We start from the raw sequence: 22,386 nt of genomic DNA on the forward strand, positions 1-22,386 counted from the left end.
AAGCGATTCTGATAATTAATTTAGTATATTGCAATAGTTTATTGACTGTGATAAAAGGCTGTGATAACGTGTTGAAGTTGACGCGCTGGTGGGGAGGTGTCCGCTCGCTTGGGGTGTCCGCTCGCTTATGAACCACGTTATATATAACATATAACTAGTACATGTACATACACCGCTACTATATGATTTTTTCCTCTTTACATCCACCCCGCCTCCCTGCCCCAAAGCCCCACATATTCCCCCAAAAAGTAGGAAAAGGACAACCCCACCACATCAGAGGGGGGGGGCGCCCACCAGCGCTTGGAACGCAGCCAACAAGAAAGATAGGCAAAACGAACGATAAAAGTAGAATTAAACCAAGATAAGATGATAAAGTGCCCTACGTACTTGGAGAATTCGACACTGTAATCGTTCATTGGTATCTATAAAGGTTCACTCACCCCCTCTTCGCACTCGCTATCGCTATACAGAAAAAAAAAGAAAAAAAAACTCACGTCTTCGCAGCGGAACGAAAGACGCGTGCAAACAAAAAAAACACGAAATACAATACACTTGGGAAAATGAAGAATATGAAGATGAAGATACAAGAGGGTTAATTTTCACCGAACGAAATCTCAGTCAATCAATCAATCAAATCAATCCAAGCCTGTCCCTGTACCCCGCCTACCCATAACAGGTCTTCCGCCATTGACACTGCCCGAATTTCGCACCATACCACCATGCATGAGATCGAGATCTACGGGAGTCCCCGCACCAAGCGCAAAGCCATATGCTTCTGGTCCCTGGCCGGCGAAGACGCCGTCGTCACCGAGATTGTGCTGTGGTGGGGGATCCACGTTAAAGGGCACAAAATAGCTGCTCATGGGGTCAAAGAAGTTGCTGGTGGGGCCAAGGCCCAGAACATCGAGGTTCCAGTAGGCGTTGTTAAAGTCGGCGGCGAGATCAGGGAAAGGTGAGAGGTTGGCCGAGTGGACCGAGGGATCCATTTGGTGGGCATGCGAAGGGTGGATCATGTTGGGTGATGTGTTGAGAATGGGCAGAGATGGGTGGTGTGATGCAAAGTCTGCGAGGAACTGCTGGGGCGATGATTGATGTTGTGAGGTGAAGAGACTGGTGGGGTCGTAGCCCGCGGCGAGGGCGGCTTCAATGACGTCTTGAGAGGGCATGTTGACTTGATTCATGTGCTGCTGTGCCTGCAGGTGCGCAGCCGAGCTTTGCTGCGATTGACTATTGTGTCGTTGCAATCGCGCCACGTCGGCTCGACTCGATACGAGCTCGGCTCTGGAAACCGACTTGGATCGGTTTTTGCGGGCTTGCTTGCGTGACTGGTCAGTTTTTGACGGCGGCGACAACGAGGCAAAGAATTCCTCGACGCTCTGCAGGTCGCTCTTGTCGCCCAGAACCGCATCGGTGCCTGGCTCACGAGGGTTGGCCTCGGCCGCATCCTCATAGTCTGTTTTGGAGACACCGTGCGGATATCTGTCGAACCAATCTCCATACTGGAAGATGGCACCCTTCTTATCAGCACTGGTGGAGGCACCCTTGACCTGCGCGTCGGCATGTTGTCGATACAGTTCTTTCAAGTTCTCTGCAATGTAGTGGAACATGCCCCAGTACTTCTTCATCTTTGTGAGAAACTTGACATTGTAAGCCAAGTGCTTTTTGGACTGCGCCTCCAGCTTTGGGTTTTTGGAAAAGACGCCGTGAACATGTACAGTAGAGGAGAAAAAGGCCGAGTATCCGGCGAATGGGGCAACAACATTATGGTCCATGGATTCGTTAATGAGCAATGAGATTTGGTTGGCGGCGTCGAGGGCAGCGCGGGCTGATTCTGTGAGAAAGTCATGTGGCATGTCCTTGGGTGGTCTACTTCCCGCGGTAGAAGGCAATGCAAAGCGATGCATGAAGAGCATAATTTGCTGCCATAATATGTGAAGGTAGAGGAACGAGTTTGCGGTTTTGCCAATGGCATGGCTCTTGAGGTTTTCCGGCGTGTACACAAGCATCTCGGGCAAAGCCGCTTTGAATTCCTTTGCCTCTTTCTTGATGGCATGGAATGTCGAGTTGGGCGACCACATTGGCTCGGTTTCGCGTTCTCGGCCCCCTAGATTCATGTACTTGATTACCTTGCCCCATGTGCAGACCAGTCTGATGGTGTATGCCGAGACGCCCATGTTCTCGTGGGGATTTGCCAGTTGGCCACTGTCCGGCGGGACAGGGTTTGGCACACCACCTTCTAGATTTTCTGTTGGCGCATGTATCTCATGGATGTATAGGTGTTCCTTGACTGGTAATTGCACTTCGATGTATTGTTCGTGTACGAAAAGCGGTCGGTCGGAGCCAGAAGAGTTGAATCGATCCATCAAGAAGCAGGACCACATGGTCCGCCGCCGTATTTCTCTGTCTGTAGCACTGAGGGGTTTCCTATCTGCTTCACTGGCAAGCGGGTCATATTCGTTCTCCTTGTGCAGTTGCAGTGCGTAGGCCATTCTTTGGGCCATGCCGCCAAACATCCAACTGCGTCCGCCCTGACATGTGCCAAACTCGTGCAGCCCGAGTAATAGGTAGACAATGAGGATGGTGATATTGGGGGCGTCGTATCGTTTCAGTGCAATTTCACGTGCGCGTATGGCCCAGTTATCGCCTCGCAGAAAACATGGCTCGGTGCGTAGCTGGGGGTGATTGGAGAAGCGGGCTGAAATGGCACACATTGCGAGGATTAGTACGGGCGGAACCTTGCCCATGGCGAGCTTTCTCATGAAACTGGGCTTGTGAAGAAGGGGGTAGCTTTGACCGTAGACATAGTCAAAGTAGACCTCGGCTAAGTGCTCCTGGATCTCTTTTGGCGGCAGGCTCTCGGCGCCCTCTGAGAGGAGTTTGGTGTCGTCTGATTCCTTGTGGAGGGTTGTGGAATCACTGGTATTCGGGTCTGCACCCTTTGCCTTTGACCACTCGTCCAATTCGTTGCCAAAGGCCTCTTCTGCGGGGCGTTTTTTGTTGGTGGGTGTTTTGGGCGGGGCGCCGGCAATAGCGGGCTTAACGACTGATCTGCCCACGTTGGCAACCGAGGGTAAGCTTTCTTTGGGTATCAGCTTGATGACGCGATCTTCCATGCGCCGCAGCCTCTTGTCCAACATGGCCATGTAGTCGGTCCTGGGGGCAGCCTTTCTTGTTGTGACTTTGTAAACACAGGGTATCCTACTCCGCAGGCAGTGCTTGCAGGCGGGCTTTTCGCCAGAGCAGCGAATCTTTTTCCTGCGGCAGGCGATGCAGGCCAGCGGCAGCCTCTTTCTCTCCTTGCCGGCCTTTGTCTTCATCTCGCTCCAGAGGGGCGGGTCCTGCACGTCGTCTTTTGTGCGTTTGGATGTGGTCGAGGTGTCTGTGGCGCCCACGGCGAGCGACGAGGAGTCATTCATTGCGTCTCCCATGGAAAGCATGCCAAAGGTATGTGCGCTCTCGGGGCTGGTGTTGTTGCCATCGTGACCAGGGCTGCCCGCGATGCTCATGCGGGTGGGATGGACACTGCTGCCCTCGCTCATGTTGCCGACGCTGCCCCGGTGGTTGGGATAGCCAGGCTCAATTTTGGGCTGGAGGCCATCAAGGCCGGAGCCAAAGTGCTGGGCGTGGGCAAAGGGCATGTCATAGTCGGCCAGCGAGGTCATCATGTTGGCCGGGCTGGCAGCGCCCGTGTTTGGCGAGGCGCGAAATTCGGACAGGCCGTAGTCGGACAGCATGAGAGAGTCGTCGTGGGCGAAGGGCTGATGGGCGGCGGCAGTGTTGTCGGCCATGGTGGTCGTCTCGACAGAGCGTGCGGGATGTGCCCTTTGGGCGTGTGGCGCAATGCCGAGGCAATGTTACATTAGGGTTCCAAACTTGAGGCGAGCATGAAAGGTAACAGATCACAAGGGCGTGCACATTGTCGGGGCCAAAGCACCGTGGCAGGCCAGACCCGAGCAGGGCGTCGTGGCGTCGAGGTCACGATCGCAGGCGAGAGTCGGAGCGTCGGAGGGAGGCGGCCGTCTGCGAGCGTGTGTGCAGCGGGTATGTAGGGGTGCAGGCGGTATGTATGCAGTGCGTGTGGAGTAGTGGTGGCAGTCGGTAGTGGTGTATGGAAATGGGAGAGGTCCGACTTGTCCACCAGCAGCAGGATATGAATGGCAGCCCTCTGTGCTCGCAGGCCAGTGGGGGGGCGGCGCTAGCTTGTATATCCAGGCGGCGGCGCAGGCTGTGTGCATGTGGGGACCAGCAGCCTCAACGTCAGCGGCCAGAGGAGGCCATGATCCGCCATGAAGCGAGGCGACAGCGCGCCCGATCGAGTCGACTGAGGGCCGCCGTGACGGCGACGCGTGTAATGCCCACGGCGACGATTGCAGGCTGAGGGCGCAGGGGGGGGGTGGCTGTCGCTGGGAGTGGGAGCGTCTCGCGGCCAGCATTGGGGCCCCATGCGCTCCCGTGTGGCCCATGAGGATGCGCACGCGCTGGCGAGGAAAAACAGGCCATTTCCTGTCGAGGTCCGATTAGACGGGCGGCCGGTCAAGCGCATCCCTAGTAATACTACTTACACTTACATGTAGTTGGGCGGGCTGCGGGCGCTTGTGCTTGTCTGGCCGCGTCTTGGCCGAAGGAAGCGCGCAGACTGCAGAGGCAAAAGGAAAAAAAAGCCACCAGAAGGGCAGCGGGCGGCCGGTTGCTGCGGGCGTGGGCGTGGGCGTGGGCGTGGGCGTGGGCGTGGGCTTCCCCACATGGGCCCGGCGCTGATTACTCAGCCCTCACCAAGCAACCCTGCCGCCTCTCTCTCCCTCTCTGCCTCTCTCGCTCACCCTCACCCTCACCCTCACCCTCGCCCTCAGCCCTCGCCCTCACCCGCGCCCCCCCCCTGTGCCTGCGCCTGCAACCTGCACCTGCACCTGCGCCGCCTCGCCGATCACCACCCACCCTTGGGCCATGCCATTACTCGCCCCCATTAGCCTACCACTACTACTGTCCAGTACTCCTGCTGCCACTGCTGCTGCTGCTGCTGCTGTTGCAACCCGCCACGGCCTGTCACGAGGCGGGTCCAACATCGCAGGCCCATCGCAGCGTCATCCACACCCGTCCTTCCCGGCCGCCGCTAGAGCCCCCTCCGACTGCTATACACGGCCGTGCTGCCATATATACATGCATGTGCTCCTCTTTCTTTTCCTGCTTCGCCCTTCTTCGTCCGCTTCGGCCGGCCTCTTATCAGTGAACGGGCGGGACCCTCTCTCATCGCGCTGACACGGACACGCTGGTGCTGAGGACGTGTTTGCGGGGCAGCCCGCCGCCTCCGCCGCCTCCGCCCTCCACCCACCCACTCCCTGCTCAAATCTCATCAAAACCCACGCGAGCCTGCGCCCAAACACGAACAAGTAATATAGTCGACCGGCTCTTTTTTTCCGATTCGACAGCTGGCGCCCGTTGTGCCACGCCATGTTTTGCCTTGCAATCTGCCAAACTGCTGTTCGCTCCCTCATTTCGACTGCATGCTTCCTCGCCGCCTGCTTGCCGCGTCAGGCCCATTGTCGCAGAGCCAAAGGCGGGCACGACAAACTGCACCCTTTGGGCCGCCGTCACACTCCATGGCCTTTGGTGGCGTGATGTCGCCCAAGCCCAACTGCTTCTCCTCGGCGACACCAGTTGGCAGCATTTCCAATCCGCCAGGCCAGACATTCCGGAAACATGCACGCGCCAGACACGTGGTGATCTGCGGGTCGAGTGGCTAGTCCCATCACGTGATACAGCCTCTCGTATGTCGACGCTAACACTGACGATCCTCGACGCTAGCACATCACGTGATAGCCGAGGTTACCCCAAACCACCTCAGCGTCAGTGCTGCACCAAAGCGCCACACCAACCCTTTTTCCCTTACAACCTCCCGGCCTGTGATTCATTACAGGGCACCCAATCTCAAATACCATCTCTTTGACTTGTTCTCACAGCCACACCGACCCAGATGAGCATAAGCACTAGCAAGGCGTTGTTTTGGCTAGTAGCACCATCCGGTGTGCGTCCATGTCTGGTTGGGACTACCCTGGGTCTACGGCTTGGGCACATGTCGCAGCCTTGCCTGGTCAATTCTTCGCCTATCTCAACATACTCAGGGCATGATTCGAGGCCATGTTCTACAGCCTCGCTTCTTTCATCTGAAGCAGCAACTGTGTTCAGATAACAGAACAAGATCCAGGCCGACCCCTATGTATATCCCTATCTCTAGCGCTTACGTCTGCAGTGCTTAATTTCGGACAGGGTATCTTGTATCCCCTAGCGCCATGCTTGGACACGCAACACAACCACTGCCAAGTATACACAGTAAACTCCCAAAGCGGTCACCATAGTATCTTATCTTATCTTTTATGATCATCAACATTATGCAAATCATCCAAAACAATAGCGACTGTTATATAGGCCCAAATGGTGTAACATGCGGGCCGACTACCCTGTAGATCGAGCGTCACGTGAGGTGGTTTGACACCCATATCCTTGGTCATTTGCCAGCCTATCTTGATTCGAGTAATGCCTGTCGTAGAACAATTAGCCAATCCCACTCCCTCTGATTGGACATGTGTAGAGCGAAAACGCTAAAATAGTGTATACTTTAAGACTATCTCTCGGCTAGTGTCGGGACTACATGGTATTCTCGGCCTGTACAACTACGTAGTACCGCAACTTGAGCTCGAGTCATGGATGGAAAATGTACAATGTAAATCAATCCTACGTACGTAGATTATTGGCCCCATGTACGGTCCCTGGAATATTGGCCTGCATCTCACAGTTTCTCGGACTGTTGTGTCTTATCCGGTAGCTCATGATGCGAGTAGTGTATAAGTCTTTCTGTATAATGACGCTTTAATATGTAGGTGCATTTATCGTGGACAAGGAAGCAGCAGTTAGTTCTCCTTAGTGCACGTTTAGCTACATGAATTAGACGTCTTCGGATCGCCACTTCTCCTAACTACTAGCAACACCCATGCCGATACTATAACACAGACACCATCTCACTCATCACTAAATATCTCCTTGTAGCTGTTCTTTTTTTTTCCTGATCCCCTTATACATTGTTTCTACGTACTCATATCCACACACACACACACACACACACACACACACAACAAGCCAAGATACCAGCGCCAGTGCGAGAAAGTTTCGTTCTGCCCGCGGCACATCACCGAAATCAAGCCCTTCTTGCTCTGCTTGACTAAATAAACTGCTTACTGTGCTTATACCGCGTCACAGCGCCACTGACAATCCGTTAATGAGCTACACAACCTTATAGTGAGACATCTTCTCCTTCTTCTCGTTATTATGCCCCGTCTCTTTTTCTCTCTCCTGTCCTTCTTCTTCTCTGCATCTCCAATCCACACACCACCCAACATACCCCCCTTGCCCCCTTTTCTCGCACTATCGCACACTCGCCATTACATTCTCACCATGAAGAAGCCTTCCACCGTACTTGTCGCCGTGCTCGCACTCGCACTACAGCCCGCCAGTGTACTCGTATATGGATTCTGCATCACGTGTCCGGGCTACTACAAGGTTTTCACACACTCTTGATTGTCCGTCCAATCACAACCCGCCCACGTGTTACCTCACCTGTAACGCAGGATCCACGGCCATTCAGTGCTGTGTAAGTCGCCCTTTTTCTCCTGCTTCTTTTCTCCTGTCTTTTTTTTACCCGTTTCCTGCACTGCGCATGCGTCTGTGAAAGGTGTATGGACTGACACGGATTGCAAATACAGTCAGGGGGGTGCTAACCGCTAGCGCCATGAATGTTATTTATCCGACCCCGAAAATGCGACAATCTCTACACGCTTGCATTTTTCGGCGCTGAGTTGGAAAAATGCGGGCTGCAATGTATGGGAGGGCGGAGAGGAAACATGGTGGCTAGAAGAAACGGCTACACGTTACAAGCGCACTTGTTGTAACTGCACGTGTACTGTATGTATATACAAGCAGCATGTACAATATGCGGGGATAGACAAGAGCGCTACATCCCTTGTCTGCACATATTAATAGTCAATCTGTACTACACAAGCTCCATATCTCCCCATGCACCTGAGTCCTACCCAAAAAGCCAAAAAAGAAAAGCAATCCCCTAGTTGCGCTCGTGTGTATAAAAACTCACTGCCCGCACTATCCCACAAACAAACGATCAAACAATCGACTACACAACAATCCCAGCATACACTCCAAACTCCAACATGACAAATGCCCTTCCATGTAAGCACATTCAGAAAAAACAAACATTTCGCTATAACACACCACGCAATGCTATTATTACACCCGTTTCCCAGATTCAGATTCAGATTCAAAAAACAAAAAGATAGGGATTACCCTTGTTATTCACCTCCCCCCCCCACACACACACACTCGTCTAACCCTAACCCTAACCCCCCCTTCCCCCTCAAAGTATCCCTGCAAATAGTCCGTGTCAGACGGGGACCTTGGCTGCGGGTATATTTAGTCACTGCAAAACAGACTTATTTGTACGCGTAGTATGTATGGGAGCACATGGATGTTATATATATATATATATATATATATATGAAGGCGGGTTAGATTAAAGGAGTGAGATGTGTGCTGGGTGGCTTGTCCTCGTTGTTGGGGGGAAGATGAGTGTGTGATGCTGCAACATTCGTTTAGAATGTTTGATGTTTGGGATGTGACAAAAGAAAAGGAGGGGGGAGGGGGGGAAGATATGGGATAATATGGTCACATAGAGAGGGGGAGGGAGCCAAGGTCTCGTATTAATATAGAGCTCTGTTTCTATTTCTAAGTTTAGGTTTTGGTCGTATTTTCTGTGTGCTGGATAAAGGAAGACTAGCGGCGGCGGCGGCTGTGAATCTCGTAGATAAATATGTAAGCAGGTATATTCGGTAAGTAAGTAAGCAACATTTTACTGGGTTGGATACTTTTGGTTTATCTCTTACACACACACACATATATATATATATATAGTTATATATACATGCACACACATATATATATATATATATACAGAAAGAGAGAGAAAAACAGACAAACAGCAAAACAAGCCAAGTCCAATCAAGTGCACCAAATCCACAACTCAAAGAGTGACATGCATATTCTTCTACTTCTTTCCACTCCCATCGTTCCCATCTCATCCTCGCACTGCAGCACTCAGCCCATTCGAGTCCATGGACCACACGGACAAGAGAAGCGCACAAGCAAGAAAGGAAAAGCGGAGAGTTTAAAAAAAGAAGAGAAAAGGAGTGGCATTTTTTATCGAAAAAAAAACAAGCAAGAGTTCAGAGGGGGTGTACAGTAACCACACGATATCATTCCATTTTCAAACACAAAGACTCGGTAAATCTCCAGTCTGATTCACGTCCTTCCTTCCTCCCTTCATACCTTCTTTGTTTCTTTCATTTCCTTCCTTGCCTTTATCCTCTTCTATCCGCACACAAGTAGCACCACCACGCTGCACTCCACTGCACTGAACTGCACTGCACAGCGCGAGTACAAAAAAGCGGGAAAGGCAAGGAAAGGAAAGAAAAGAAAAGAAAATCAAGGCATTACTCCAACTCCTGTTTCTTCAAGCCCAAAGCCTCAGCTTCGGCTTCGACGGCGCGTGGATACGGGCTGTAATTTCCGTAGGTACTGTGTTGCACATTGTATCGTCAGCCCTGAATCTTTTCTTTCACACACACACACACACACATACACACACATATACTACTAATGGCGAGTACTGCCGTGTCTATAACACATACATGATATATACTGGGAGAGGAATTTAGAAAAGGAAAAAAAAAACACAACGTACTTGTACGGATCGTATCTCACGTTTGTAGCAGCGTCCACGACATGCTTGTCGTCAGACATGTCATCTGCATCTCTCTTCTGACTGCTATCTGCGTCGTCAGAGTGACTGGCTTCCAGCATCGGGGCCATGACATGGCGTTTAGCTTTGTTAGCTGCGGCGGCGTCGACAGCCGCGGGATACGGATTGTACGTTTTGTAGCAGGCGTAGCCTCGTTTCGCGTCTTGCGCGGCGTCGGCGTCCAGGCCCTTGGGATAGCAGCCATATGTGGTGTAAGGGTCGTAGGTCGGGTATGCGTTGTCGTCGTTGCGCTTGACGGCTGCAGCAGCGACTTTTGCGGCTTCGGCTTCGGCGGCGGCGCCGTACGCACAGTAGGGAGAGTAGGTTCCGTAGCCGCGCTTCTGCATGGTCTGCGCTTTTTCGGGCTCGACGGCGGCCGGATACGGGTCGTAGGATGTGTAGCACGAGTATCCGCGCTTGGCGAGACCCATCATGGTGGCTTTGGCTTCTTCGGCCGAAGAGTACGTGCCGTACGTGGTGTAGTATATGCCGTAGTCTGCATAGTTTTCGACCTTGAGCTGGGCTGGCGAGCGCTTCAGCGGGCTGTCGATGCCTTTTTCGAGTGGAGCGGCCGCTGCAATGGCGGCGAGACCTGCGAGTACGAGGGCGAAATGCATGGTGCAAAGTACAGAAGGAGGAAGCAATGATGTGGCTCAAAGATACTGATGGTAGATATCTAGATGGTCCATGTATCTGCTGGGAATCACCCTTATGTATACATGCTTCACCCAACAACAGAATAGTCATTGCGTTGGTGTCACCCGTTGAGCACAGTACTGCGTTTGCTTGATTCTGCAGTCAGATCAAAGAATCACATGTAGCAAAACTTGGGAACATACAGTACGTGTTACCTCGTGTCGCTCAGAACTGTTCTTGTATCGCCACTCTGACCCATGGTTCTAAGAGAACACGACCTAGAGTCTCAGAGCGGTGTGCCTGGTGTGTATGCAAACTCAAATCCTGTTCTGTCTTGCGAACTTCGTGGTTGGTACGACCATGTGCGTCTGAGCGAGTGAACTATGTGCTGTTGCCACAAAGAAGCCAGATGGTGGGGCGGTACTACTAGAGCTAGTTCAGACAGCAATGTACTTGATACAATAGTGTTCCTGACCTGATGCAAGTCTCTTGTGCAGATCATGGCACTGCAAACCAATAAATTTAAGCGCTTATTGTAGTGCTGGGTACATGTATGCATGTTGTTCAGTAGCGCCATATCATGTCACTAGCGTGGGCCATGTCCAAGGTGCCTTTCGTATCATTAGCGCGAGTGCAACTGCTTCATACCAAACAACACTTGCCGGGTGATCAAGCCGCTTTGTATCTGCTTATCAACGTGTTTGATGTCTTTGACAGCTATCATGGTGTGACCACCTGTCCTACACGGCTGGCAATGTAAGACGAATTCATTGGTACAATCGGTTGTACTCGGGTACAGACAGGAAACAGTGAGCGACTGAAATCATTTGAACCCCCTTGGCTCTGAGCCGCCGCTGTGAAGGGCAACTTGCTTCTTGATCTTTAACTCGCCTTTGGAGCAATTCCATGCTCTTTAATCATGCCGAACATGTTCAGCAGCCGCCTCAACCACAATCGCCTACCTCGACGGGATTCTGAGAACCAGGACAGCGAGGCCCTGCTGCCAGGCTCTTCTTCGTCAGCGTCACTCCCTCTTAAGCCTGGCCCCCCTGATCGTTCAAGCCGTGATGTTCGGATTGCGGTGAGAACGCTTGTTCTGTGCACCATTGTATATGTGGGCGCGACGTTGTGGATAACCTCCAAGGTGAACAAGGCGACACTGATAGCCAATCCTGATGATTTCTGCATTCATCATGTCTCGCAATACTGTAAGTACGAATGGAGAATTTGAGCATCACGACTGACGTGCATAGCACCCGTCGTCAGAGATGTGAAGCCAAACTGGCACACGCAATTGTTCAACGGAAGCTTCTTGCATCAAAACATCTATCGACAGCCAGCTGGACCAGAAGTCGATGCGGCATGGGACGCGCTTGGTATCAATTGTGAGTGCAGTTGGTATAGCATACAACTCGAGCTGATTTCCCCTAGACCGAAGTGTGGTAATACCCGAAGCCGAAGCCGAACGAACAGGACTGCGTCACGACCAGGTCAAGGTTAGCCAAGAGTACGGCGGTGGTTTCCCAGCAAATGTCGAGGGCTTGCATCACCTGCATTGTCTGGTAAGTGGTAGAGGCTGGCTCTGAATCGATGCTAATTGTACAAGGATCTCCTTCGCAAGACGTTGCATTGGAACTATGACTACTACTTGGCACAGAAGCAAGGTGCATTCGTGAACAGCGAGTACATTGTCCGGGTGCATGCTACGCACTGCCTGGATACCATCAGACAGGTCCTCATGTGGGTCTTGGGCTATTCAACCCTCGTACGGTGGCTAACGAGTTTCGTCGCAGGTGCAACCCGGATGTGGGTGTTCTGGGCCAGGTATGGTGGCAGCCCGACAGCGAGCCAGATCCTATGCCGTTTGTTGATTTCAATACGGAGCATCGGTGTCGTGACTATGATGCTGTACGGAGATGGGCAGAGGCGCATCAGCTGCCGCCAGAAACGGAGGTGGACATGGCCCGGTTCTATGAGATGCCCAAGGCGGGGGACGCGGTTCTGGGTGAGCTTCCATGAAGCAACGGTGGGCGCTGGCGCATGTCAGGCAGACGGACAGTAGCTGAGCAATAGATATCTGTCTATATCCAAACGGTTACACACGGCGTGTTTGGACAGCGGCGCAATGGCCGCGCGACAATGGAGAGGCGGGGTAGAGCGAGCGAGTCCGGATCGCAGACGCTCAGTTCTGTCGGGGCTTGACTACGCCATCGTGCACTATGTAGTATACTACAGTGCTGTCGGTGTCGACTGTCGCCAGCACAACGCGCTTGGTCGTCCGCCAGGGGCTGGCCGGGGCGTCGCTGTCGGTCGCTGGCTCCTGTGCAGGCGGGGGAAGCAGGCTGATGGCATCAAACACGCCGGCCAGACGGCGCAACGTCCACTGCTCCTTCAGCCTGGTGGGCAGGATCCATTCGCGCTCGGGGTCAGGCTTGACGTCCAAGGCAGCAGTGCCGGCAGCAGCTTGGGCCTTGCGGTCGCGGTCGGCCTTTTTCAGCAGCTCGACCTGCTCGTCCGGTTGGACATAGAGGCGCTGGGGAGGCAGGCCGGAGACGAGGGGCCGGGGCAGAGGGTCGCGGGTGAGGGGCGAGTGCGTGTGAATGCACAGGGCGGACCAGTGGTGCTGGTGCTCGAGGTTGTGCAGGATCTGGCGGGCGAGGGTCATCTCATTGGGAAGGTGGATAGAGGCCGCGTCTGGCGTGGAGGGCGCTGATACGTATAGCTGCAGCGGGGCCGGGCAGAAGGCATGTTTCACCTGGGCTGGGACTGCAGTCGTCGTCATGATGGCGGCTGGGCGCAGAGGCGGCGGCGGGGGCGATTGGCGGTGCGAGGCGGTCGTCGGGGCTGGAGTGAAGGGAAGCTACGCGGTTGCGGAAGGAGCGAAGATTTCTGGTCGTCTCCCCCACCACTCAGGCGCGCCCGCGCCCGCCAGCCCAGGCAGCACACCGACCTTATAGCTGGCGGGCGGACGGGCGGGCAGTGTCTTTTGCTCAGCTCCTCGAGACCACGGCGGCCGCATTGCATTCGCGACTCTCGTCTGCACAACCATTGTCATCGTCGCCATCGCCATCGCCATCGCCATCGCCAGCGCCATCATCACCATGCGAGCACGAGCATCCATCGCCCACTCGGCCCCCGCCTTGCTGCTTCTGGCTAGCGCGGCCGTGGCCCAGGGCGACACCACCACCGTCGTCGTCGCAACCTCGCCCTTTGTCAGCCCTACGCCGTCCAGCGTCGACATCTTCACCATCCAGACGTCCATGCCCGCCGAAGACCCGTGGGCCTGCTACGAGGCCTGCCTGATGCCGCCGTGCCCGTCTTCATGTACGTATGCGTCCCCATCCACAGCACCCACGCCTATCAGAAGAGCATGCACTAAGCTGGACAGGCTCCGTTAGCGGCTCAATGGGCCTTCCCCTGCCGCCGCCCGTGTCCGAGTCGGTCGTGTCAGTCATCACCGACTCTTTTCTGTCGACCGTCACAGGCGCCATGTCCATCCCCGCAGGTGAGACTGCCCTCTCTTCTGGCGCCTCGCAGACTCCCACGCCCAGCACGCCCTCGGGCGGCCTGAGGAGCACAGGGTCCCCGACGCGCTCTGGAACGCCGCAGGTGACGAGCAGCGCGGCGGCGCTCGATGCAAAGGCCCCGGGCATGTCGCTTGTGGCCGTTGTTGCTGGCGCCCTTGCCCTGCTCTGAGCACGCATCATGATAAGCCCGGGGTTGGGCGGTTCAGGGTTCATGTGGTGGGGGTGCATCGTGTCCGTCTGGCTGCTCTGGCATAGATTGGCTGCCGGCGGACCGACATTCCAGCGGGAGCGCCCTGTTAGTCTTTTCACTCGGCACGATGCCAGTATATACCAGTATGAATATATAGCGCAGAATACGATTTCACGACGTTGACGTTTCAGCGCCGGCCATGGCGGTAGCAGCATGGGGACGTGTAGATATGCAACAGCAAAAGCGTGGCACCCGTGCGTCGTGGTCGTGGCATTGTGGCGAAGTGGCTACTTGCACCGCCTTGGCGTGTGGCGCAAGCAACAACAACGCAGCCCAGGTGGGTCTGGGGTTCGCACAAGCAAGCCGCTACCGCAGCAGTGGCAGTCTAGCCCGCCTCCTGCACATCTCCCTATCACGTCCACGCACGCAACATCAGCCTAACCCTCCACTGCCATGTTGCTTGTCCTAAACTCTCACGCCATTCTTTGCGCCAGTTTTTGCTCTGCTCCAGGCATTCCGGCCCCGAGCAACGGCCCAACAAAAGCAAGGATATCGCCAAGGCACCGCGCCATTGTACCTTGGCCCATCCATTGAGCTGTGCGCCATAACCAATACTGCCACCAAAATACACGCACGTCCTGGCCGACCTGCCTCTGTTCCCATCGACAATGGTCTCTTCCAACTACAGCAATGTTCCCACGCCCGTGCCGTTTCCACAGCCCGACGACATCGACAATGAAGACGCATCGACTCCTGCCACCCGCAAGCGAAGCTCTACCAGCGCCTCAGCCATGTCGAATAGATTGCGCACCGCGACTGGACGACTGATGGAGGCGAGCCCGCCACCGGGAATGTGGGCAGCCACGGGTCACGCCGTAGCCAAGGCCCCCTCTCTTAAAGACATCAGGACTGGCTCTTTTGGATCCGATGGCTGGAACGAGCATGCCCAGCGTAGCCGAGCAGGTTCTCGCGCGTCGCGCTCTACGGCTGCAACAACAACAGCGTCGTCTGAGCAGACGGACCGCCCGCGTGGTGCGGCTCGCAAGACTTCGTCGATTAACATACTCGCCAGCGAAACTTTCCCTGCCGTGGCCGAAGAAGATGCGCATCACGAAGCACAGCACGACGGCCAGCATGACAGCACTGCGGCTGGCATGCAGCCGAAGCAAAGCGGTGAAAAAGCAGCAGAGCCCATCCATCATGACAGGCCACACACCCCCAAGAGGACATCTTCAGGACATGTACGTCAACCCTGTGAATCTTTGTCGTGATTGTCCTAACGATAGTCAGTATGCGAACGGCTACGTCCCGCCCCCCAAACTCCCGTGGACACAGGCCTTTGCTATCGGCCTCAGGAGCTTCTGGAAGTGGTTCCTGACCCCTTTGGGCTTCTTCATCACATTATACGGCCTCAATGTTGTCGCATGGGGCGGCATGTTGTTCCTCCTTCTCTGCAACGCCGCGCCCGCCATGTGCAAGCCCGACTGCAATGACATCAACTCACCACGCCGAAAGTGGATAGAGATTGATTCGCAAATCCTCAACGCCCTCTTCTGCGTTACAGGTTTCGGTCTGGCGCCATGGCGGTTTCGCGATCTATACTGGTGGGGATGGTGGCGAATTAGCGGTCCAAAGCGCAGAGTAACGGGCATTCGACGGCTGGCGGGCATACATCGAGGGTGGTTTCGACTTCCTGGCTCCGATGAATTACCAGATGATGCCGACGCGACCGTCGTCGATCCCAAAAACCCTGCAGTACCCATCCCTGTCACAGCCATCCCGGACCCGCCCCCAACAGCCATCCGTGCCCCGCCAACCAGGAGCTGGACCATGGATCTTGTCGTCTGGTTCAACGTCTTGAACACGCTGCTTCAGGTCCTCCTGTGCTTCTACATGTGGCATTACAACCGTATCAACAGGCCATCATGGGCCACGGGACTGTTTGTCGCCCTGGCCTGTATTGCATCGGGTATAGCGGGCATCGTCACGTGGCAGGAAGGCAAACAAGTTAAGAAATTCGAGGGTGTCCCCGTGACCAAGGACTACAAGGACGAGGCTAAAGACGCAGAAGCCTCGGCAGGCATACCATTGGTCACAGCCGGTGTGGCGCCAAAATCCTGATATGCTGCCCAGCTTTTGTTCTTTGCGCAGCAGCATTGTCGACGACGCTGATTGGAGACGGCGAGCCCTGCGTATTTCTTGGCGTTCGGCCGAGCCGGGACTTGCTTCTGACGTTATCGCCATGACAGCCTCAAAGATCCCTCAGTTTGCACACACGGGGTTTACAGTATTAGCATCAGTACGTAATCACATACCTATGGGACTTGTTTATTGAATCAAATCGTGTCTATGGGATTCGCCATGTCAACAAAACGTCTTTTGCCTGCAGCAGAAAAACATCCGGATTTCTCCATTGATCATCGGAACTCGCCAGTCTCGCACTGAGAGGCTGGCCGACTTCTCCGAATATGCTATGACTACTAAGCAAATTCATAGCAGATCCCTGGATCAGAATGACGTAGAACCGGCGTACTAATCATGGACTTGTGACAGATGCACGAGACCTATGGGCTTTGCTTGGTCCATATCTTTTAGCCAAGGTCTTCCAAGACTTGACCTGTATTGCCTTTTCCCGTTCATTTGTTATGCCCACTGTGGCGACTAAACATTCCTTCACTACAGCATCGAGTGAAACCACAGAATCTAGAGTACTGGCACGATACGAAAAGAGATGGCAGCTCACGACTACTACATGGGCACCCAAGGCGTCCATGAACTTCACGCCAGCCAGCCGCCGAACCCATATCACTCGAAATCTCCTTACACGAATACGCCGCCTCCATCGTACTCTGCTCATTCGCAATCACCACTACCGCCATCACAACAACCTTACGGCTACCCGCCTTACCAACAATACCCAGAGAAACCACCCCATCCACAAGCAATGGCAGCGCCCTACCCTCAATCGCCACCAGCAGGCTACTACCCCAATCCAACACCGATGCCGCAACCGCACCGCCAACAAAGCGGCTACCTAGGCGTACCACCCCAGCATCATAGAAGCCACTCGCAGCCCGCACGCGTCCGCTTTGCAGACCAAGAATCCGAACACAGCACCAATCTGGGCTCCATCCCCGCCGCCTCCTCGTGCTCTGACTCTGGCTCGGACTCGGACGACTACTCGCGTCCTCGCCGCCAAAGTCGCCATCACCATCACCACCACTGCCATCACCACCACCACAGCTCTCCGCACCGCCCACACCGCAGCCACTCGCGGCCCCACGACCGCACATACGACTCGTCGTCCCCCAGCGACCGTGACCGTGACCGCGACCGCGACCGTGAATCCTCATCGCGCCGCCACAAACCACGCAAATCCCGCTCCTACGACAAGCCCAACCACGACAAGACGCGCGACACCTTCCTGGGCGCCGGCGCCGGCACCCTCATCGGCGACGTGCTATTCCCTGGGCTCGGGACCGCCGCCGGCTTGGTCCTCGGCGGCTATGGCGGCAGGAAGTATGCGCAGGAAAAGGCGCGGGGGTCCGACGACAACACGAGTAATGCTGGTGGAGCGAACAATGCGGGACCGAGAAAACGGCATCAGTATCATAGTGCGAGTCGGCGGGCGGGAGAAGACGGGTGGGACGAGAGGAGTGCGACGTATAGGAAGGGTGGGGCTGTGAGGTAGATATATGGGTTTCATGCATGGAGGGAGGGCTTTGTTTTCTGTAGATTCTTCAAGGGTGCTGCGGGTCCAGCTCAGCTATCACTGTTCACGATATCAAAGTGCGTAATGTGTGATATCTTGTTGCTTCACGTCACCTGTTTATGCTTGTTGGCATACAACTGCAACTGCAACTGCATACATATATATGCGAATGCGAGAAAATCGGGACTAGAGATTATGTGAACAAGGCATGTTCGTCTTCGATTGCTTAGCAAAAAAGCAATAGCGCTACATTCCCTTTTTTTTCTTTTCTTTGCTCGTTTTTCTCCTTCCAGTCCAAACACGTGCACGTCTTCAATCGCATGGTGGCGATAGCATCGCACGTTCAACGCCTCTTTTTGCATCTTACGTCTTACACGGGGCATGTATGTCTTCAACCGGGCCTTGCGGTAGCATTCCATCCCTCTCTCTTTTCGGTCCTCTTTCCCCCCTTCCATTTTTCGAATTGTTACATGGATGCATGTCTTCAACCTCGGGTGGATTCAAAACCAGGCCAGAAAGGTAGCATTTCATCTCGCCAATGTCCGCCGCAGCATTAAGAATAGATAAGTTTTTGAAAATAATGGGTGGTGGAATAGGATGTGCGTCTTCAACCGCGTCGTGGGGTAGCGCTACATCCTGGGGGTTCGTGGATCCTTTAGTAGATGCCAGGGACGATTCTCCAGGGAACCAGCTCCACGTAGCGGTCCCAGTCCTTTCCGTACTTCTTCCTGCACTTTTCCTCGTCGCGGCGCTCGCGGTGGATGAGCAGGATGGCAAAGTAGACCATGAAGAAGTAGGTGAAGATCATGCCCCAGCCCTTGGCCTCGCCAGGCGCAGCGTACTTTCCGTAGCTGCCCTTGAAGAAGTAGGCGTCGGTCTGGGTGGCAGTGATGGGGTCTTGGGCGGCGTTCTTGATCATGTATCCGGACATGGCGGTGGGCAGGACGTAGGACCAGCTCATGATCCAATCACCAAGATAGTTGATGTGACGGGCCATGCCCCACCAGCCACTCACCAGGAGCTTGGAACCAGCCTCGGTCTCAATGTACTTGAGGTGCTTGACGCGAGGATCTTCGGGGTTCGTCCTGAAGCGGTTCTTCTCGTTGTTGACAGCGCGGAACATGTAGTAGCCAATACCCTGCACGGCCAACACACCAGCTACACCAGCCAAACCGAGCTCGACCGGGTAGACGGATAGATAGCGGGTTTGGAGAGAGTAGGTGAAGGGAACCCAGACAAGGTCGCCAAAAGAAAGCATCATGCCGAAACCATCGGCAATAATATCAATGGTAGTGAGGATGGCGGGCTCCATGTATAAGGCATCAAAGGTGTAGACGGCCTGTGCGACGGTGATGAGGATAATCGAGTCGGTGACACGGCCAAAGTTGCGGTACTGCTGCACAATGAAAGCAAGGTCCATGATGATCCATCCGAGCATTCCGGGGCGAAGTTCGCACCAGGCCTTGATGTCTACTTCGCCAAAGATGGGCAGGGTGATGCGCGGGTTCAGTTCGCGTCCAATGAACCAGTCATACAGCATGTTACCGGTGTGGCCGCCAGCTGCAAGCTCCCGCATGGAGGGGTCCTTGGGGTGCTTGACGCTAAACGAAGCAACATACACGTAAATGGCCAGGAGGTACGAGATGAGAATGTTGCTGGTGAGAATACCGACGTGGTTTTCGAGAATAAAAGTCCAGACAGGGAATTCCGCGCCTTGAGAGATGGTGCCGGCGGCGAGAAGGGACATGATGAAGAGGGCAGAGTAAAAGGCTGCTGTGCATTAGCCACGTGACATGCTTATGCGCACAGAACTTACCATTGAACCTGTACTTGAGCCTTCCGCCAGACCGGAGTTCAACGCCCTCGTGCTCCTCACCGGGGAGGAAACGGTACAAGGCCAAGCTCAGGAAATAGTAGCTCAGCGTACCGAGGAAAGCCTTGGTGTTGAGCAACCCAGAGAAACCGGTCCATCCGACCTCCTTCTTCAGCTGGTCCAGGCTGAAGCTGTGGGGGTGGAGGAGCACAGGTGCGGGGCATCCAGAGATGTCGTTGCATAGAAACGTGAAGACGTAGACCAACAGTGGGAGACCAAAGGAGATGACAAAGGCTCCTGGACTGATGGTTGGGTTAGCGTGAGATGGCCAGGCTTCACAAGCAGATGTTACTTACGGTCCTAGAAACTCGTAGCCATGAGGCTGCTCGACGGGCTTCCGCCCTCCTTCTTGCTGTTCTTTTTGCCGTCCGTGTCCGAGGGCGGCAGGCGCCGCATGGGATTCAGGTCGAAGAAGCGCTCGGTAGTGGGCGAGATGACGGTACATGGCTTGAGTGGCTTGTCCGAGGCGGCCGCCGCAAACGACAGCGACGCTGCCACGAGCAGGAGAGAGTAGAGCACGTGTATCATGGCGGGTGATGGTCTGCGCACAGCGCAATGGGACAAATGATACGGGATGATGGCGGCAATGCAGCGACTCTCTGCCTTCGCAACACGTTGGCTTCCGGAGCCGCGCGCCCCATTGCCCCATGTCGTGATACTGGCCCGCAGCGGCTGCATCCCCATCCGGCTAGCCCTGCCAAGACTGCCATGTGCGCGTCATTCCGGTTGGGACGCTTCCGACTCCCTTCAACATCGTCTGATGTGAGCAGCTCCCGACTCGACTATTTAATTTACTGTGCCCCTCGCCGTCATTGCACCAGGCGGCGCGTTGATAACCAACAGACAATTCTGGGATTGTTGTTGTGGCACGGAACGCGACAAGCCCCTTTTTCACACGCGTTTGCTAGTTCGCGACATCTACAGGGATTGAAAGAGCGGGAGGACGAAGCTGAAATCTGAACAATGGCGAAATCAAGCGCCGAGGGCGTCAAACGAGGGCAGCTGGCATGCGAGGGGCTATGACTATGGCGCCAACTTCACCATCAACTTCTGTGGGCCCGTCGTAGAGGAGCTGGACGAAGTGCAGGACCTCGACAAGGCGCTGTGGAAGAATGTCAGCGCATTTTACGAGAAGGGCAGCAAGCAATGGGCCATTGGGTAAGTCTTGAGTCTGTTTCCTGTGGACAAGGACGGAGGGGCTATCAAGGGCATCTGCCATGTGATATGCGCCCGCAGGCAAAAGCACATCTCGACGCGCAATGCTGACAATTCACGCCAAACAGCCTCGAGAGCTCAGAGCCCATTTTCCGTGGTCGCAAACTCATTCTCAACTACACGGGCGGGTCGCTTTGCCCCTCCTCGTCCTCAAAGTCCAAGCGCGCGCTCGCCCCCGTCTCGCTCGACACCCGCGAGATCATCGACGGCGATGACGACGACAAGGGCAAGGGAGACAAGGACAAGGACAAGAAAAAGAAGGAACCCGAGCGCCGCAAGACGACCGTCATCTCGCTGCTCTGCGACTCGGATCCGCTGGCCAAAACATCCATATCCTTCGTCGCCGCGGTGGACGAATGCGCGTACTTTTTCGAAGGCCGCTCACCTTTTGCGTGCGGCGGCGTGCACCAGGAGGCCCAGGCGCTGAGTCCCGGGGGAGTCTTCGGCGTAATGGTGACGATTGCGGTGCTGGTCTATTTTGCGGGTGGATGTGTCTACCAGCGCACCGTCATGCACCAGCGCGGATGGCGCCAGCTGCCCAACTATGCCATGTGGGCAGGCATCTGGCGCTTCTTTACGGTGAGTCTGTTCAGATGTTTCCGGAGGCGCGGTGGCATCGCCGTCTGATGTAGAAGTCCTCAAGCGCCTTGGAGTGCTGACGTTACAAAGGACATGTTCGTCATCCTCACCTCTTCCTGCGCCCGCTTCATGCCCTCCCGCCGGGGCTACAGCCGCGTATCGCTGGGCCAGGACAATGCGCGGAGGGGACGGCGAAACGAGGACGAGGACAGGCTGATAGACAACCTAGACGAGGAGTGGGATGATTAGATGCATGGATACGACATGTGGCGTCATATGGCGTTTGTGGTCTTGGTTTGTTGGCATTTGTTCGCTCTGGAGCGCACTTGTCTTGGGCGAAAAGAGCAGGCGAGTTTGCCATGCTTCTGCAGTACATCGCATCACGTCGCGCGCCACTCATGTTTTGTGCTATTCTGGTAGAAAACTGCATTATCGTTTACTGTACATTGGACAGAGCTGAATAAGAAACATGCACACATCATCCTGCACAAACTGGTCGAACTCGCAAAGAGCTTCCGCATATGCCCCCACATGATGTAGTCAAGAAGATCAGCATATCCTCCCACATAATCTAGTCGAAGAAGACCAGCATATCCAGCGTCTGCGAAGCAATGCTCCCTGAGGTGAGCCAGTTCTGCGAATCGAGTCGTAAGATGTATGAGCAGCTAAACATTTCATGGAATAGAAGACAAGCAATAAGTGAAACAAGACCGAGGGTATCGTGCATCGTTGTGAACTCGTATGATGGTCTTCGCCGTAGAGTATTCAGAGAATCATGCTCTCTCGCTCATCTGA

General features: G+C 54.7%; 10 protein-coding genes across 10 annotated transcripts; 5 read left to right on the forward strand and 5 right to left on the reverse strand.

Moving 5' to 3' along the window:
• Positions 1-635: 635 nt before the first annotated feature.
• SETTUDRAFT_160349 (uncharacterized protein) lies at positions 636-3,788 on the reverse strand (the record flags this gene model as incomplete). The annotated part of the gene is made up of 1 exon (XM_008025685.1): positions 636-3,788. The coding sequence occupies one exon, from the start codon at positions 3,786-3,788 to the stop codon at positions 636-638; it is 3,153 nt and encodes a 1,050-aa protein (XP_008023876.1).
• Positions 3,789-5,258: 1,470 nt separating this feature from the next.
• Positions 5,259-5,828, reverse strand: SETTUDRAFT_168354 (uncharacterized protein). Its single transcript, XM_008025686.1, has one exon. The coding sequence runs from the start codon at positions 5,663-5,665 to the stop codon at positions 5,489-5,491; it is 177 nt and encodes a 58-aa protein (XP_008023877.1). The 5' UTR covers positions 5,666-5,828; the 3' UTR covers positions 5,259-5,488.
• A 3,723-nt stretch (positions 5,829-9,551) lies between these two features.
• Positions 9,552-10,476, reverse strand: SETTUDRAFT_27272 (uncharacterized protein; the record flags this gene model as incomplete). Its single annotated transcript, XM_008025513.1, has 2 exons — positions 9,552-9,636; positions 9,803-10,476. 2 exons carry the CDS (start codon positions 10,474-10,476, stop codon positions 9,552-9,554), a joined length of 759 nt encoding a protein of 252 aa, XP_008023704.1.
• Positions 10,477-11,414: 938 nt separating this feature from the next.
• Positions 11,415-12,514, forward strand: SETTUDRAFT_107471 (uncharacterized protein; the record flags this gene model as incomplete). The annotated part of the gene is made up of 5 exons (XM_008025687.1): positions 11,415-11,703; positions 11,749-11,880; positions 11,927-12,057; positions 12,102-12,235; positions 12,289-12,514. 5 exons carry the CDS (start codon positions 11,415-11,417, stop codon positions 12,512-12,514), a joined length of 912 nt encoding a protein of 303 aa, XP_008023878.1.
• A 163-nt stretch (positions 12,515-12,677) lies between these two features.
• Positions 12,678-13,277, reverse strand: SETTUDRAFT_107438 (uncharacterized protein; the record flags this gene model as incomplete). The annotated part of the gene is made up of 1 exon (XM_008025688.1): positions 12,678-13,277. One exon carries the CDS (start codon positions 13,275-13,277, stop codon positions 12,678-12,680), a length of 600 nt encoding a protein of 199 aa, XP_008023879.1.
• A 319-nt stretch (positions 13,278-13,596) lies between these two features.
• Positions 13,597-14,191, forward strand: SETTUDRAFT_27275 (uncharacterized protein; the record flags this gene model as incomplete). Its single annotated transcript, XM_008025514.1, has 2 exons — positions 13,597-13,819; positions 13,884-14,191. 2 exons carry the CDS (start codon positions 13,597-13,599, stop codon positions 14,189-14,191), a joined length of 531 nt encoding a protein of 176 aa, XP_008023705.1.
• A 641-nt stretch (positions 14,192-14,832) lies between these two features.
• On the forward strand, positions 14,833-16,572 carry SETTUDRAFT_149057 (uncharacterized protein). The gene is made up of 2 exons (XM_008025689.1): positions 14,833-15,453; positions 15,503-16,572. Exons 1-2 carry the CDS (start codon positions 14,881-14,883, stop codon positions 16,331-16,333), a joined length of 1,404 nt encoding a protein of 467 aa, XP_008023880.1. The 5' UTR covers positions 14,833-14,880; the 3' UTR covers positions 16,334-16,572.
• A 371-nt stretch (positions 16,573-16,943) lies between these two features.
• SETTUDRAFT_183906 (uncharacterized protein) lies at positions 16,944-18,109 on the forward strand (the record flags this gene model as incomplete). The annotated part of the gene is made up of 1 exon (XM_008025690.1): positions 16,944-18,109. One exon carries the CDS (start codon positions 16,944-16,946, stop codon positions 17,901-17,903), a length of 960 nt encoding a protein of 319 aa, XP_008023881.1. The 3' UTR covers positions 17,904-18,109.
• A 99-nt stretch (positions 18,110-18,208) lies between these two features.
• On the reverse strand, positions 18,209-20,242 carry SETTUDRAFT_168356 (uncharacterized protein; the record flags this gene model as incomplete). The annotated part of the gene is made up of 3 exons (XM_008025691.1): positions 18,209-19,694; positions 19,741-20,039; positions 20,094-20,242. The coding sequence occupies 3 exons, from the start codon at positions 20,240-20,242 to the stop codon at positions 18,580-18,582; spliced, it is 1,563 nt and encodes a 520-aa protein (XP_008023882.1). The 3' UTR covers positions 18,209-18,579.
• Positions 20,243-20,352: 110 nt separating this feature from the next.
• On the forward strand, positions 20,353-22,060 carry SETTUDRAFT_176550 (uncharacterized protein; the record flags this gene model as incomplete). The annotated part of the gene is made up of 4 exons (XM_008025692.1): positions 20,353-20,507; positions 20,782-20,955; positions 21,081-21,591; positions 21,682-22,060. The coding sequence occupies 4 exons, from the start codon at positions 20,353-20,355 to the stop codon at positions 21,838-21,840; spliced, it is 999 nt and encodes a 332-aa protein (XP_008023883.1). The 3' UTR covers positions 21,841-22,060.
• Between the last annotated feature and the right edge of the window lie 326 nt (positions 22,061-22,386).

This window comes from Exserohilum turcica (genome assembly GCF_000359705.1).
Source record: "Exserohilum turcica Et28A unplaced genomic scaffold SETTUscaffold_15, whole genome shotgun sequence".
Taxonomy (NCBI): Eukaryota; Fungi; Ascomycota; class Dothideomycetes; order Pleosporales; family Pleosporaceae; genus Exserohilum; species Exserohilum turcicum.